Source organism: Dreissena polymorpha, chromosome 1 (genome assembly GCF_020536995.1).
Source record: "Dreissena polymorpha isolate Duluth1 chromosome 1, UMN_Dpol_1.0, whole genome shotgun sequence".
Classification (NCBI taxonomy): Eukaryota; Metazoa; Mollusca; class Bivalvia; order Myida; family Dreissenidae; genus Dreissena; species Dreissena polymorpha.
Genome location: NC_068355.1, coordinates 47,102,922 through 47,120,777, shown reverse-complemented (window position 1 = coordinate 47,120,777; position 17,856 = coordinate 47,102,922). Strand labels below are relative to the sequence as shown.

General features: G+C 34.4%; 2 protein-coding genes across 2 annotated transcripts; one reads left to right on the top strand and one right to left on the bottom strand.

The window, feature by feature from the left end:
• The first annotated feature begins 747 nt into the window (after positions 1-747).
• LOC127878967 (uncharacterized) lies at positions 748-2,323 on the top strand. The gene is made up of 2 exons (XM_052425536.1): positions 748-1,249; positions 1,959-2,323. Exons 1-2 carry the CDS (start codon positions 890-892, stop codon positions 2,292-2,294), a joined length of 696 nt encoding a protein of 231 aa, XP_052281496.1. The 5' UTR covers positions 748-889; the 3' UTR covers positions 2,295-2,323.
• A 6,515-nt stretch (positions 2,324-8,838) lies between these two features.
• Positions 8,839-10,811, bottom strand: LOC127879006 (G2/M phase-specific E3 ubiquitin-protein ligase-like). Its single transcript, XM_052425594.1, has 3 exons — positions 10,687-10,811; positions 10,193-10,431; positions 8,839-9,241 (listed from the first exon to the last, which is right to left on the bottom strand). Exons 1-3 carry the CDS (start codon positions 10,794-10,796, stop codon positions 9,003-9,005), a joined length of 588 nt encoding a protein of 195 aa, XP_052281554.1. The 5' UTR covers positions 10,797-10,811; the 3' UTR covers positions 8,839-9,002.
• Between the last annotated feature and the right edge of the window lie 7,045 nt (positions 10,812-17,856).

Below are 17,856 nucleotides of genomic sequence, written 5' to 3'. Positions count from 1 at the left end.
TATTTAAGACATCTGACGGTTACGGTTGTGTTTATTAGTTATTTATTAAAATAACTTATTGCGAGATATATTCACACCGCCATGCAAGCTAGTCATTATTAATGTGTATTTCATTTGAATGCATACATATATTATCTTGATTATATACCTAATTGCATGTATTAATTGTTTCTATTTCAGATACCTTTATCGATCTATTAAAACTTTAAACCTCGATTGATTCGATAGTTTGTCGTCGAACCCAAAGTACGCAAATTGCGCGTAGCTAGGCCGGCAACATTTACATATATGCAGTTACATGCAATTATGGATGGTGTGTACTTTGATTAATAAAGTGTCTATGGATGATAAAACAAGGTAAAATTTGCTCAACTTCTCTGTAATTATTAAATTATGAAACAAAATGTGTCTAAGTGGGTGTGCACACATGTGTCGCATTTCGAACATTTTACCGTTTTTCATGAAACTTTCGTAATTTGTAAACATCATCGCCCTATTAATATTTTTTGTGCAGAGAACAACCGAACATGTTCCTTTTTTGTAAGTTCAATGTTCCCATCTATTTAAAAGTGGCAGAAACATAAATGTGAAAAGCTTCATAACAAGAGGTCCCTTATTAGTTAGGAACTTTTATACAAACAAATATTTGTTTGAAGTCTTATTCTCAGAAACTGATGCCAGTAGTACCATTTGTGTGCACAATATTTAAAAAAATCACTGATGATAACTTTATATATGTTCAGGTGTCAGACTAAGAACTGCGCACAGATTTGCCAGACGGTCATACTTCGATGCTGGGCCAAACTTCATTTGGCATATTGACGGCTATGACAAATTGAAGCCTTATGGACTTTGTATACACGGCTGCATCTGTGAATTCAGCAGAAAGATGGTGTGGTTAAACGTTTATACCACAAACAACGATCCCAAAGTGATTGGAGGTTACTTTCTGAAGGCCTTGGAGATAATTGGTGGAACTGCGTACATGGTAAGAGGCGATTTTGGTACAGAAAATGTTTTGATAAAGGACATGCAAAACTGGTTCAAGAGACATAGTGACCATGACACATCATACCTTGAAGGTGCAAGTACACAAAACCAAAGAATCGAAGGTTGGTGGAGTTATTTGCGACGGCAGCATATCCAACACTGGATGGATATTTTCAAGAATCTTCAGGAAAACGGCGAGTTCTATGCCAGTGACATAGACAAGAACATAATAAGGTTCTGTTTTAAGGCATTGATACAGGTAGATATTTACTTACCTTTTTTACGGTAGATAGCATTTTACAACATAATCTAAATGCGTAGTAACACGCCGCTGAGAAAAAATATCTGATGTCATAACCAGAAACATCTTAAATTATTTCTTAAATATGTTCACTTAATTTCAAAATTACAATGTTTTGTATTTCTTTACTAAATAAAGACATGCATGTTGTTTTGGTATTCCTCAAATAACACTGACATAATGATGTTATTTTGATGTAATTTTCGATGCCTCACTATTGCAGTATGAAATGAAACACTGAAGAAAAATTCCCAATTTAAGGATAAAAATAAAATTTAACTTAAGATGCTTCTAGAATACCACCCCTGGTGTTATTCATATCAAACTCTTGCTCAATTTAATTGTTAGATAATATTGTAGACCCGTTTTTTGGCAATAATTTATAAGTAATTTTTTTAGAACAGACATTCACATATCTTATTATGAAGCAAGATTTATCAAAGTCGCGGTGGTTAAGTTGATGTCGAGCCCTAGCGATTGGGAGTTAGTTGGTTCGATCCCCACTTGGGAGCGTTCTCATTATCTCCTCCATTGATAACAAGTACTGGTTCATCCCAGGAAATGGACTCGATAGTGTCTCAATAAGCCTGCGGCGTTCTATGCAATCGACCTTAAATAAATAGGTTTACACTAAGAATTATCAACTCTTATCGACTATTTTTTATAGACAGAGCTGGATTTGGCAGTGTCAATGTGGAACAACCACTCTATCAGACAGTCACGGAACTCGAATGCACCAAATGGCCAGCCTTACAGAATGTTCAATTATCCGGAACTGTGGGGTAGCCGCAACTTCATATGTGATGTTCACCAGGATGACATAAATGTTGCCCGGACACAAGTGACATTTCGTACGCCAGTTTGCTGTGACCCAGATCTGTATGATATATTAATCGGTGTCATGGCAGATGACTCACTTTCCTACCCAAATACATCAGATGAGGCCTTAGCTCTATATCGTCATCTTCGCAGACAAGTGTTAAGAATGTTCAATATGCAGTAACAAATCCGCCGGAAGGCTGCTTACTTATTTCACGTGAGTGTGTGAAATAGGAAACCAATCGAGGAGGACATGTGTTTCGATGACTTGAACGAAAGAAAACATATCTTCAAAAATAGAATGCTTGATTTGTTTCAAATTATTATTATTTATTGTTATTTGAGACGTATCCGGGGAAAATTTTATGATCCGATTATCTTGTTTGTGAAATTGTGTTCAACGTCCGCTCATGGTATTTACATGTATTAATATATGACGTGAAATCACAAGATTCCTATGCTTATTCTATGATTGTCCTGCGGCTTTTACAAAATGTAAGTTTTAACCATGTCATTAAATGCAATTCAGGATATAACGATTCAACATTATCCTTTTACATTTTGTAATAATTAAACACTGCTTAGACGCATATGACAAAGTAAAGATTTATACTTTTTAAGACAATAATTTTGCATAACATATTAAAAGTATATGGTTTCAAGTGTGACCGTGATTATCAGACTAAATCTGCATATCGTTTCGCTGTGTTGAATTATCCTGACACTTGAAGGGGTTGAGGCTTAAGAGGCGGGCAGAGACACAGACGGACAACAATATACAACATGAGGAAATACATATACATATAGAAATCAAACTTCACTGGTTAAAAGCAGATCCAAATGTAAGACACATTGAAACTATTTGTATACACTTGGCAGGTATAATCATCATGGATTGTAGAATTTGTAGTTTTATATGACACAACTTTGGTCACTTACTCCAAAGTCAAAGTTATTAGAACATCAACATTTCTGTACAGTCTTAAAGTTTAGTCACTAACTTCTTAGTGTTTGCAAAAACACAATCCACATCTCTTGCTTTCAATTAATGGATTACTGTGAAACTCTGCATATATGTATATGATCACCGTGGATTTTAAATGTCGATATATGATCTACTGCCGTTTCGTCTCACTATAGGCCTAACAGAGTTATGGGCTTCAATTTTGACATACAATGTGCGACATACAAATTGCGACATTGACCTAATGACCCAATTAGTTATAACGTAATATTTTTACCCATGACGTACCTTGTTTTTAATAATAAGTTGACACAGTTTCAAAAACTTCAATAAAAGCCAAGAGAGTGGGCAAAAAAAAGAATATCTAAGTCAGTTTTAATCTTATTTCTACTGAGTATTTTCTCTGCCCAAATCAACAAGAACAAAACAAGCTTTAATAGCATAAAACTAAGCATGAAATGTCGAATGACACATATATGCCCTACCACCAACTAGCACTGTTCCAAAGAGCTTTAATTACACATGTGATATGTGAATACATTTAGCTAATAGTTTACTGCATTTAGTTTTGAAAGGACAAATACAAATGGCCACTATATGAGTAGATGGATTTGAAAAGAGAGTTCATGTCCTTACAATAACTGAAATACTCATGTACCAAGCAAAAACATTTTTACACATGCTATATGTCCTGATTGCTGTCTTCACAAAACAAGAGCATCTTATTGATGGCGATTTTTTAGAATTATTATGCCATTATCATTTATAGCCATTTTGACCTTTGAACTCTTGAATTCTTTCACATGACATGCCATCCAATGACTAAACAAAATAAATGTACAGAGTCATTTGAAAATCTCATAATGAATGACATATTTAAATGGCCCGGACAAGATCCTTTATTGCCATATTTGACCTTTGAATTAAAAGTGTGACCTTGACCTTTGAGATATCGACGTTATTCTGTTGCGCAACACACTGTTCAATGATGGTGAACAAATGTGCCGAAAGATTTTAAAATCTCACAATTAACGACATAGTTATGGTCCGGACAAGCTCATTTATGACCTTTGAACTCAAAGTGTGACCTTGACCTTGGAGATATCGACGTAATTCTTTTGCATGACACATTGTCCAATGATTGTGAACAAATGTAATGAGTAATTTTAAAATCTCACAATGAATGACAAAGTTATGGACCGGACAAGATCATGTATGGCCATTTTTGACCTTTGAACTCACAGTTTGACCTTGACATAATTCTTTCGCGTAACACACCGTTCAATTATGGTGAACAAATGTGCCAAATGATTTTAAAATCTCACAATTTATGCCATAGTTATGCCCCGGACAAGCTCATTTATGGCCATTTTGTACCTTTGAACTCAAAGTGTGACCTTGAGCTTGGAGATTTTGATGTAATATACCGCACGACACACCGTTTAATAATGGTAAACAAATGTGCCAAATGATTTCAAACAAGGGCTGTTTGTAAAACACGCATGCCCCCCCCAAATGGGCTGTCCATTGTAGTGGCAGCCAGGTAATTGTGACCTTGACCTTTGACCTAATGACCTGAAAATCAATAGGGGTCATCTGCCAGTCATGATTAATGTACCTATGAAGTTTCATGATCCTAGGCCTTAGCATTCTTCAGTAATCATCCGGAAACCATTTTACTGTTTCGAGTCACTGTGACCTTGACCTTGTGATCTGAAAATTAATAGGGGTCATGATCAATGTACCTATGAAGTTTCATGATCCTATGCCTAAGCGTTCTTTAGTTATCATCCGGAAACCATTTGGTGGACGGACCGACCGACTGACCAACATGTGCAAAACAATATACACCCTCTTCTTCGAAGGGGGGAATAAATATTTCATAGTTATGGTGTTCCTACATCAAGGTCCTTGACTCTATATACATGTACTGTTATCAATACATAACCCTTTGGGCTGGTTGAATACAACATTAGACAATAAACTTTTGGAATACAACTCCCCAGAACACCACATCAATATAATATTCCCTATATACTATTGAACTGTTTGGTATTCATTAAAATAAAAATAACAACAGAAACCAATAGTGTGTTTTTGTTTATAATTAGATATTGCATATAGAAGATGTAAGCACAGGTATATACGGAGTACAACTAGTACATGTGTAGTGCAAAACATACTGAAAAAAAACTAACAGCTTTTTAATTAAAGTTTAAAATGGTCCAAGGGAATAGACTAGTAAATCTTTTAATATTTTTTAACGGCTAATTTTTGCAGATACTGTCAATTTTTTCTAAAGCTTTTCAAAATATAACAAAGTACTGTTACAATTATTTTCAGAATTAAGCATGTTACAAAGTTTGTTCAGATCATATTTGGACATTTGTGTTTGTTTTTACACAATTTTGTAATAACTAGATTCGTGAAAAGCTTTGCGAAAAGATTTCCACCTTCGTATCGTTAACTACAGTCGCAACATTCTAGGGTATATACCTGAAATGAACTGTAAATACCAAACATTATTTTTAAAACAGACATTAAACAATTGTTCAAAATAAGATGGATCATAATATAAAGTGGATTGAGCATAGCACGCACAGATGCACGCACACAATCACAATAGAGTAATAGAATTGAATCGTGTGGTATACGATAGCTGTAACAGCCTAGCATTCACCACCACTCAGAATTGTACATTTTCAAGAATACACCTTTCAAAGAAAAAGCCATTCAAGGTAACCACCCTTTCTTGGTAAAGTCAATAATCCACTCAGAAGCTTTTAATTATAAAACTATTTGTTTTTATTAAATCAAGTTCCCAAATATATTGTTGTGCTGTCGTTTAATAACCAATTTCAGAAAAATAAAAAAATACATAAACTACATCAAATGCCCGAAGTTAAAGTTATCAAACAAAAGCCATTAACAATAAGGGAAAATTGAGTCTTTATTAATCTCTTGATATGTCAATCATATTTTAAAGAGACCTAGACAGCAAGGTAGTGAACAATTACGAACATTTGTAGCATCATACGCAAGTTTATTTATTTAGCACTTTTAAAAAAGAACAAGAGTGCCAAACTGTCACAAGATACGCCCGTTCGAAGGTTTTGGACACCATGCTCAATGCTTGAAATGCACTTAGTGACCTCCAGACCTAGTTATTGACCTGGCATGACCCATATTTGAACTTGACCTAGATATCATTTAGATGTAATATCTGACTAAATTTGGTGAAGATCAGATGAAAACTACTTCAATGAGAGAGAACACCATGCTAAATGCTTGAAATGCACTATGTGACATTGTTTTTGACCCGGCATGACCCATATTCGAACTTGACCTACATATCATCTAGACACAACTTTTGACCAAATTAGGTGAAGATCAGATGAAAACTATTTCAATTAGAGAGCGGACACCATGCTTAATCCTTGAAATGCACTAAGTGATCCCGTGACCTAGTTTTTGACCCGGCATGACCCATATTCGAACTTGACCTAGATATTGTCGAGACACAACTTCTGACCAAGTTTGATGAAGATCGGATGAAAACTATTTGAATTAGAGAGCAGACACTGCTGTGGACGCTGCCCCCCGCTCACCGCCACCAAGGGTGAAACTATAATACGTCCCGTTTTTAAAAACGGGCATATAAAAAGACATTAACGTTTAACATAAAGACAAAGTATATATAGCACGGACACAATGCAGGACAATGATGCGATACAGTGATTATTAAAGTAAAGAAATAACAATAAATGCAACAATATGAGGATACTAAATATTAATAAGCACATCAAAAAAGTCAGCTGTGTTAGTTTACATAAAGATTTGTTGCTAAATGTGTATTGCATCAAGTTCCATTTAGATCGTTACAACATAAAATGCATTGAGCGAAGTACATGTTTTCACATTAAGTGAAATGTCCTCACATAAAAATGCATGATTTTTTTATAAGTAAAACATTATTTTGCTTTTTAATATGAACATAAATACATAAACAGCTGAAATGTCTACACTCTAAATTTGCATTTCAAGATTTTTTTCGCCAACAAATAACAATAACAGTAAATTGTTTACTAAGCTAAAACAAAAGTAATATCAATCTGAAGTTTATAACATTTAAATATGAAAGAATGCACAATTGATAATGCATTTGAAAGCCTTTACCTTCATAAACTAACATTATTCTAACCAGAAACCATTTTACTGTGTCAAGTCACTTTGACCTTTACCTTTGACATAGTGACCTGAAAATCAATAGGGGTCATCTGAGAGTCATGATCAATGTACCTATGGAGTTTCATGATCCTAGGCGTGAGCGTTCTTGTGTTATCATCCGTAAACCATTGTACTGGTTCGAGTCACCATGACCTTGACCTTTGACCTATTGACCTGAAAATCAATTGGGGTCATCTGCCAGTCATGATCAATGTACCTATGAAGTTTCATGATCCTAAATGTAAGCGTTCTTGAGTTATCATTTTTGATCTTTGAACTCAAAGGGTGACCTTGACCTTACCGATATTGACGTAATTCTTTCGCGTGAAACACCATCCAATAATTTTGAAAAAAATTGTAAAATAATTTTAAAATCTCACAATACATGATAAAGTTAATTGCCCAGACAAGCATTTGACCTTTGAACTCCAAGTGTGACCTTGACATTGGAGTTATCAACGTACTTTTTTCACACGACACACCGTATTATGATGGTGAACAAATGTACCAATTCATTTAAAATCAAACGATAATTGACAAAGTTTTGGTCCGGAAAAACTTTCGGTTTAAAACACACTAAGTGGCCTCTAGAGTGTTAACAAGATTTTACTATAGCCATATATAGCCATAAATGGAAAATTGCCCCGCCCCTTGGTAGCCATGTTTTTCAAGCAAACGTAACCATTTATGAATTCATCCAAGATATCATTGAGACCAATCTTCTGACCCAATTTCATGAAGATTGGACAATAAATGTGGCCTCTAGGGTGTTAACAAGGCAAATGTTGACGACGCACGACGGACAAAAGGCGATCACAAAAGCTCACCATGAGCACGTTGTGCTCAGGTGAGCTTAAATAAAAACAACAATAAGAGATGTGTTTGTCAGAAACACATTGCCCCCTACTGCGTCGCTTTGAAGCCATATATTTGTCCTTCGATCTTGAACGATGACCTTGACCTTTCACCACTCAAAATGTGCAGCCTCATGAGATACACATGCATGCCAAATATCAAGATGTTATCTTCAACATTGCAAAAGTTATGGGCAATGCTAAAGTTTTCGGACGGACAGACTGACTGACGGACAGTTCAACTGCTATATGCCACCCTACCGGGGACATTAAAAAGAAAGTAAGCCTAAACAGTAAAGCAAATACTTGGGGGGAGAATAGCTTATTCTTTCAATTAGTCAAACTAGAAAATGCAACATATATGATGGCCAATTTAATTTGTGTTTTGCGTGAGCCGTCTACAAGTCTTTTTTAAAAACCAAAAATATACAAAAGCTACCATAGAAATGGTACATAATTACGTTATCTCTAGTTGTTGTTAAAACTTTAAAGTCGTTACTTGATGAGTAAAAACTAGCAATTCTCGTATTTGCTATTTAATGAGTGGCTTGAAATGTTAAACATTTCCTTTAAAAACAAAGGAGTTACACACTGTTTCAAATTGCAGATCTAAGCTACTAAAAGCCAAAAATATTTATGAAGTATTTACCTATATATTAATCGTCTATACTACATTTATCGTATTGCGTAAACAATGTGAGGTTATTAGAGTCGTTACTGGTGTTCCTTAAATTTGTTTTATGTTTTCCCTCCCCAAACCAAAACCATCTAGACATCATTGAAAATAAAATCTAAGAAACAAAAAACTAATGTCCTTTGTGTCTAACTATATAATCACCCAATCAATTTAGACTTTCAAAAATCCATGAGACTCTTTACACGCCCTTGTTATCATGATTCCGATCAAGTCTGGGTCTGTAACTCTTGGAAGCCAGAGCTGCAGTGCGCAAGTTGACACTGAAGGCAATCTGCCATCACATGAATAAAAATCGATGTCTATCAATTTGTAAAAACCACAAGGAGGAAGCGTTGATGCTCCAGTGATAAAAGTGAGTAAATCTTCAAAGGAAACATCAGTCTGGCCAGCTGAAACAAAAAACAGTTTTTACTTAATGTAATTTCATACAAAAACATTACATATTTGTGTCCTAAAAGCTGTAAAAAGATACAACAAGAGCATTGCATAACGGGTGCCAACGCTCGGCTGTGGGTGCATTTTTTCAGAAATGAAAGCTTGTGCGATTTTTTTGAGGTCACAATGACCTTGACCTTTGACCTAGTGACCCCAAAATGGGTATGGCGTTTAGAACTCATCATGGTGCAGCTACATATGCAGTTTCAAAGTTGTAGGTGGAAGCACTTTGATTTAAAGCAAATTTAAAGGTTTTAGCACGACCCCAGCGGACTATGTAAGTCTATGTTTGTTTGCTGTCAATCATGTTCAATACATGCTTTGTATAGGTATAGCCTATAAGTGGTGGTCAGTGTCACTGTGCTACCATGTGCCCCTAGGTAAGTACTTTATCAGTACAGACCAAATTTCCCAATAAGCAACTGACTACTTTCCCATTTGAATAAGTTATTGGATAAGACTGACTTTAGTCGCAATGACTGACATCAAATATACCCTGGGAAATTTTACCCAACAGTGTAACTTTTAACTCACGACCCCTGCTTTGAAACTCCAATGCTTACCCGATGGAGCTAATCAGGCAAAATAAAAAAGGTACGAGCTCAAAAAAGTTTTGTTCAAATTCTTTTGACAGGTTTAATAAAGGGACATTTTTGGACACTCCAAAAACTGTCCTTTTAAAGCACAAGAATTTTTAAGAAATATATTTTGTCTCCTTATATTCTATAATGCTTTTACAGTTTTGATGTTGTCCATAATCAAACTTAGCCGAGATCTTGTGCCCATATACATTGTCATTCTTTCACTTCGTGCATAAGGTGGGCTAAAAAGCAGACAGACTGAAGAATTGACAGCAAAACTTGAGCCATAAAGTAATTATCCAACATCTTTATGAAAGTAATTACCTTCAATGGCTTGTAGAAATAATTCCCATCCAAATATTGATGTATCTTCAAGGGATCTGTCATTAGAGCCTTGCAGACCATAATTCACTTGACATAAATTAATCACGTCATCCCCACACAGCATCTTTGGCTTGTAGCAGAACATTCCTTGGAAAAGGTCTGCATGGGTAGTCACCATTGACCATGCACCATTTACATCATTCATTCTATCACAGAACTGCGATATTTCCCCTGATATCCTTTAATAATAAATTAATTCAATTTTATTGGTATCATGATACTTTAGATAATCATAAGTAAAACTTCAAAACAGTAGTTTATCAAATAATTTCATAATTGTTAATAAATTTCTATTCCAGTGCCTAATGGTGAATACAATTTAAGGAAACTCACTCAAAGAAACCGAACATATAAAAGTGTATGATATCTGTTGCATAGAAAAAAACAACCTATGTGTCTACAATTCTTTACAAAGGAAAAGCCATATGATATACCTGTAATATATGTGATGTTTTACAATCAACTCAATCAGTTTCTGTCCATTTTGTTGTGCCATTAAGAACACATTCGGAATTCCAAGGTCCAGGAGTTGATCGCCATACATTTCAGTAAACGCTTCTTTTTTGCATCATCATCAGCTTTTCTGTTACAGGTGATGAATATCTCTGCAAGTAACAGTGACCTTCAAGTGTAACCTCAACCTTGAACAGGCACAAAGCTGCTTAAATTGTCTACATTATCTGCATTTTTCAAGTTAAATTAAAGCAAATTAAAAACAAATCCTGCAAGTTGTAAAACATTTAAGGAGCACACACACACAACTGTCTATCTTTTTTTAGTGGCTGTCATGTACTTCACCTTTAAGTGTGGCATTTGTCAGGCAGCGTAGGTAATGAAAATATCCTTGACACGGCTCACATTTGAGCAAACTTTGAGAGAAAATCTTTAAGCGGTCCATTCAAAATCATTTGAAAGAGGCTTTCTTGTCAATGTTAAACAGCCAACGCATAAGTCTTCAAGCATTTTACATGTTTTTCAACACTGCCAACATTGTTTGCATGGTATTTGACCTTAAAGTGTGACTTTGACCTTGGGCTGCCACAAGAGCAGAATAGATTTTGTACACTACCGTATGAAGGTAAAAATGTAAGGCAGGTTTGACGAAATTCCTACATTTGGTAAAAACAAGGTGACATGACAGGAAAAGAGTATGACATGTGTATGACTCCAGTAAAGCTCCCATCACTAACAGTGGTCGGGGTGTAATAAAATGGACTACAAATATTATATTTAAAAGATGAACTTTCCATTTACCATTAAATAATTAACAACAGATGTGTTTGTCAGAAACACAATGCTCCCAACTGCGCTGTTTTGAAGCCATATATTTGACCTTTGACCTTGAAGGATGAGCTTGACCTTTCAACACTCAAAATATGCAGCTCCATGAGATACACATGCATGCCAAATCTCAAGTTGCTATCTTCAATATTGCAAAAGTTATGGCCAATGCTAAAGTTTTCGGACGGACGGACAGACTGACTGAAAGACAGATGGACGGACTGACGGACAGTTCAACTGCTATATGCCACCCTACCAGGGGCATAAAAATTGATTTGTGACCTATTTCACACACACAGATCACAAATTCATAGCTTAAATGTCTGTCCAGTTGTTGGTCGAGGCATGAAATCAAGAGGCATCTATCAACTAGCATGTACCAAATGATGCAAATTTAGTATGGAAGATAATAAGGTATGATAACTAGTCAACCTTTTCCTTATCCTACGTATAAAACTAAGACACACTATATACCCATACCTGATAGTAATTACCTTTTTTATCATATTTTTTTTTCTTCTGGTAGAAGGTTGTCCTCCTCTTGAATTGTCATCTTCTTCTCAACCATCAAATGGTATAGATCTTTTGAAAGGAAATGGAGTCCAGGTCCATTATGTGCAAACGACAATCCAACTAGACGCCCAATCAGTCTATAACTACCAGCTTCAAGCGCAGATATATCATGCTGAAATATCTTGCAGCAGTCAGAACCTTCGAAGTATCTTGACGACTTCAGGTTTTGCATAACCAATCTGTAAACAAACATATAATCTTACAAAGGACAAAAAGCAATTACCAGAGGCAACATATATTGTTTATATTTGTATTGTACCTTATGTTCACCTAATCTTTTGTAAATTATCACCAATTTAATTCAAACCAATAGGGCCAAGGGGCTCTGGAGGCCTCACTTGAGATCCACTAAGAATCGTTTTAATGTTCTGACCAAGGTAAATGATGATTGGGCTATAAATGTGGCTTCGAAATTGATCAAAAATGATTTTTAAATTTGACCTTATGACCTAGTTTTTAAACAAAATTTACCCAAATTCGAACTTGACTGAGATTTGATTGAAATACAAGTTCTGACCAATTCTGATAATGATTTAAATGCGGCTCTAAGTGTTAATACGTTTCTTTTTCTTGAATTCAAATCAAGGTAACCCAGTTTAAAACTGATATCACTAATGCACATGTTCTTACCAAGATTTAGGATGATTAGATACACAAGTGGCTTGTAGAGTACAAACATGTATTTTCTTCAATTCAACCTAGTTACCTTTTCTTTGATCTGAGGTGACCCAGTTTCAAAGTTGTCTGAGATTTCACTGAGTCAATTAATGTTCTGAGCAAGGTTTATTATATTTGGCTATAAATGTGGGTTCTAGAGTAAAAACAAGGGAATTGTTGATGATGCATGCCCGTCGCATGATGGACAAAAGGTGATCACAAAAGCTAACCATTAGCACTTTCTGCTCAGGTGAGCAAATAAAAGACACAAAGAACACAAATTCATAATTATAATTAACATATGAATGCAGCATGCAGTGATAACTAATTTTGTAGATATGATGTGACATCAGCGTTTTAAATCACATTCAACTTGATTTTACGTTAACTTGCTGATAAACATTCCTGACTTAAAACCTGTTTAATGCAGATCTATACAAGGCATTAAGTAAAACAAGTTAGAAAGCTGTTTTGCAAATGTTTTTTTAATCTACTCTAAATTATATCCCTTCAAAATTACCTAAAAAACTCTCGTCTGGGTCCACCTGCATCTTCTCCCATTTCACCAGAAAATTTGATGTACAGCTTAGATTTAAAGTTGATTGACTTTCTATCAAGACCTTTTATCTCTTCGACACTTGCAGTCTCTGCACTGCATATAAAAATATATGTGAAAATAGATCTCATAATATTTTCCTATGTGAAAAAGATCTCTAAGTTTTCCTATAAACAAGCGATAAAATTAAATACAAACAAGAGCGACCTATACAAGGGTCAGTCGTATAATTCCCGGACATGTATGGTAAATACCCTATTGTTTGAGGGATGACGCTAAAACTTAACAGCATTTAGAATAATATATTGTCTTTTTCAAATACATGTATTAAAAAAAATTTGCTTATGTTAAGGTAAACAATGCTTCAATGGCTATTTTTTATACATAATAAGCAACGCACAGAGTACATAAATTTGTTATAAGCATTCGCATAAAATTCTTCTATGAGAACGGCATTAATTTTGAAAAAATAATTTCTGCAATTTGACATTAAGGTCATTATGTATTTTTTCAAAGTGCTTAGCGCTGTTGTTTTATTGTATGTTGTTATATTTTTAAGATTTTTTACACGTGTATCATTACATGTTTATATGTTAACAAGTATTATTTTGAAAATATTGCTTAACATTCAAAGGATTAAGCCCACTCTGGCAACAATACGATTGTCCCTCGCATCGTTCAACTGTGTACTGAAAATGAGATACTGGATTTTTTCACAATCAATAACTCTGAACCAAATTGTCCAATTCTGTCCGTGATCTAACTTGCCTGAGATCTTGTGCCATGCATAAACATTCAGTTTGATTAAGAATGCTTTACTACTGATACTGAGGACAGAGTGTTTACAAAATTAAAATACATGATTTTCCAAAAGCCCAAGATCAATAACCCAGGAAATAATTTTCCGATATTGCCGCCATGGAACTTGGCTATATTTTGTGCCCATAAATAGTGTCAAAAAGTTTAGTTAACATTGATCAAGGAATGTTCATTCAAGAGTATTGAAAACATAAAATACTGGATTTTTTCAATGATCCAAGGGCAAAAACTGTATATCTAATGGTCCGACTCTGCCTATTTTCATATTTAGGAGAGCTCTTGGCCAATATACAGTGTCATCGAGTTTGATAAAGATTGCTTCACTAATACTGATGCTAGAGTGTTTATAGGATTTATCATCTGGACTTTCTGATAATCCAAGGGCAATAACTCTGGACAAAATTATCTGATTCTGCCCACAATCACACTGGATTTTAAAACACTTTTTTATATCTGACAAAATAAGTGTCATTTTAAGGTCAAATTGATAATATTACTATTATTATAATAGAACGTCTATAAATAAGAACTTGTAAAGAATGATTAAATGGGTTGTCAACACTTCAAAGCCAATCCACTATTACTTAGGTCAATGTTATAGGTGAGCTTCTAGTCTTTCATTAACCGTGTGCTTCATGGATGAAAAAACATTTAGCTGTTATGGTTGGTTGTAGCCAACTATAAACCGAATTAATGCTAAGAAGAAATGACTTACTGATAATCTGTTTCATCCTTTTCTTCCCTCTCACACTCCATGCGAAGCTCTTCATCTTCACTATCAACCACTTCAATGATATTTCTCAAAATTGGAGAATTACTGAAACACGTCAAAATAATAATCATACTTATAGTATTAAAACATAAAATAAATTGTACTTATATATACTAATACTAATATATCAGTGTACTAATTAGAATATTTGTGATCTAGTCATCATGGCAAATATATTGCAGAAACATGATTGTAACAACTTACATGTATTCTCAATAATTATCACGGACTTACCGGTATTGTTCATTTTGTGTAACTTTTACATTATTATTATTATAGTAAGTCTAACCTAAACTGGACCCCATTGGAAATAAATTTTGAGCCTTCATGGGCAATCCTAGGATTTTTTTTACACTATATTATCCAAGATGTTTCATTTTACATACTAAGTTTCCCAAAGTTGTGAATCTGTTTCTATAATATATATAATTACCAGTCTATGATAAAGGTCTGTGATATTAAATATATGTGACATACATGTATAACTGTGATACTTAAGTAATACATTAAATACCATTAGAGTAACATTAAATCATATTTTAAGTTTGAAGTAGTTTCTGATCCCTTCAAATCTAATTTGAGGTGATACGCTTTCTTAAGACTTTTTTTTATTTTGTTGTACTTTTGTGTTCCTTTTCATTGTAAAATCTTATTTCAATATCTTATTGGCCAATATCATTTCCCTATATCTAAGCCATATGCCTTGCTGTTTCAGAGAAGATGATCTTTTTAAGTTTAAAAAAAATAAATACAAGGAAAACTTAAAGTTGCTATGGTAACCAGAGTTATGCATGGAATGTAACTTTTAAAAAGCTTCATGCAAGGAACATTTCTGTAAAGTTTCATCAAGATTGGCCAAGCATATTAGGAGGAGATGCTGTTTAAGTAAAAAATGTTAACATAAGACGCACGACAGATGGCGATGCACGACAGATGAAGATGCACGACGGACAAAGTGTGGTCCCAATGGCTCACCTTGAGCCTTTTGTGTTCAGGTCAGCCAAAAATATATTAAAAGATGTGTATGTTCAAAGCTCTTTTTTTTTAAATCTCTGCTGTTGAAGCTTCACACAGTTACAATGGGGTAGAAACAAAATTAACATGAACATATCAACTTGAAGAGATCTAGCAAGACTTTTAATATTGTAGTTGTTTAATATTTACCTGAACAGACCAATCAGAATGTTTTACCTTCACCCTAGCCATTGATACATTTGCTTAGATTATAAGAGTATAAGAGTATAAGAGTTTACTTTATATTAAATTGTTATAAGTTCTATAAAAAAATAGGCTAATTTCTAAATACAGGTTTAATTTTGTAGCCCATATAACCAAACTGTTTGTTTTCAACATGTTCACTTGTATTTTATCTTTTTGCCACTTCTCTCCAGTTTTTGCAACATGGGAAGTTAACTCTAAACTAATGTCTTGCTAGATTCTTATTGAATTTACGTATCAACTTGCAATGGTGCATCAGCATGTCTCCGACTCTAAGAAATCAGATATGACAATTCGAGAAACCAAATACAAAAGAGAAGTTGTATAGTCCATTTGGTTCATATAAAAGCTATATTTTGGATATTTTCTTATAAAAGTCATAAAGAGAATGTTTGTATGTTATCTAATACCATTATCAATTTCAATTTCTTTGCAACAGTGTAAGTATTGCACCTAAGATTCTAAATTATACATCTCTACCTTAAGTGTAACAAGCAATGTGTTTGTGAAACACTATGTCCCCATATATTTGACCTTTGACCTTGAATAATGACCTTGACCTTTCACCACTCAACATGTGCAGCTCTATAAGATACAAATGCATGCCAAATATCAAGTTGCTATCTTCAATATTGCAAAAGTGTACAATAAAATGAGCGATTTTGACACATATATTTGACCTTTGACCTTGAAGGATGACCTTGACCTTTTACAACTCAAAATGTACAGCTCTATGAGATACACATGTATGCCAAATATGAAGTTGCTATCTTCAATATAGCAAAAGTTATTGCAAAGTGTTAAAGTTGGCGCAAACAAACAGACAGACCAACAGACAGACAGGGCAAAAACAATATGTCCCCCACTATAGTGTTGGGGGACATATCAAAAGTACTTTTTTATTTTCCAAAATGCCACTCAAACATTCGGAAGAAAAGGCCAACTTGATTCTGAAAAGTGTTCATTATTTTCAGCAAGAATCCGAAAGAAATTTCTGCTAATTGAGTGGCATAAAGTACCAAGTAGAACCAGCCATTCACACGGTATTTTTACAATTCATTTGTTAAGTCTCCTTTGAAATATACATTTAGTTTGGAGAAGTATATTATGATATTATTCCCGGAATGATCTTGGCATGTGTGACAGTTAAAAATGATTTTAATACAAAAATGTAGCTGTTCTTTGATTATGTCATTTCACTTGATAACAATCAAAGCGGCGAAGGCACTGTAGGTGTTCGCTGTTGTATAAGTTTTGACGCAACTCAGTTTAGAAAATTATGTTATAGCTTTTTATATTGCAAGTTTTAAATGAACACAACCCATTCTAATTTATTAAGAGTGTGTCTTAAAGCGCAGGTCCAGCTTTTTTTAATCATTAATAAAAAATAGAATTTAAGCTTATTTTGGGAAAACGGGGCTTAATGCATATGCATAAATTGTCATCCAATACCAGAGACTCTCTGTAAACGAAAAACATTATAAAATCAGAAATGTCATCCTTGATAAGCTTGTGCGCATTGCACAGGCTAATCAGTATGCACAGGCTAATCTTATTTGACATGCATTAAGCCCCATTTTCAATGAAAGCAGCAAATATGTACAGATTTCAATGATAAACACTAGACTGGCCAATCACATCTTACAAGCTGTTAAACACTATTAGTCATATACACCCACTGCAGTGTCCCAGTGGTGAACTATAAACAGGCAGATGTGGTGGTTATCT

Coding starts and splice junctions, on each gene's coding strand:
- LOC127878967 (XM_052425536.1), top strand. CDS start 890: ATGGTGTGGTTAAACGTTTATACCACAAACAACGATCCCAAAGTGATT. Junction 1,250..1,958: donor GTTTTAAGGCATTGATACAG/GTAGATATTTAC, acceptor TATTTTTTATAG/ACAGAGCTGGATTTGGCAGT.
- LOC127879006 (XM_052425594.1), bottom strand. CDS start 10,796: ATGTATGGCGATCAACTCCTGGACCTTGGAATTCCGAATGTGTTCTTA. Junction 10,432..10,686: donor AAACATCACATATATTACAG/GTATATCATATG, acceptor TTATTATTAAAG/GATATCAGGGGAAATATCGC. Junction 9,242..10,192: donor ATTTCTACAAGCCATTGAAG/GTAATTACTTTC, acceptor TTTTTGTTTCAG/CTGGCCAGACTGATGTTTCC.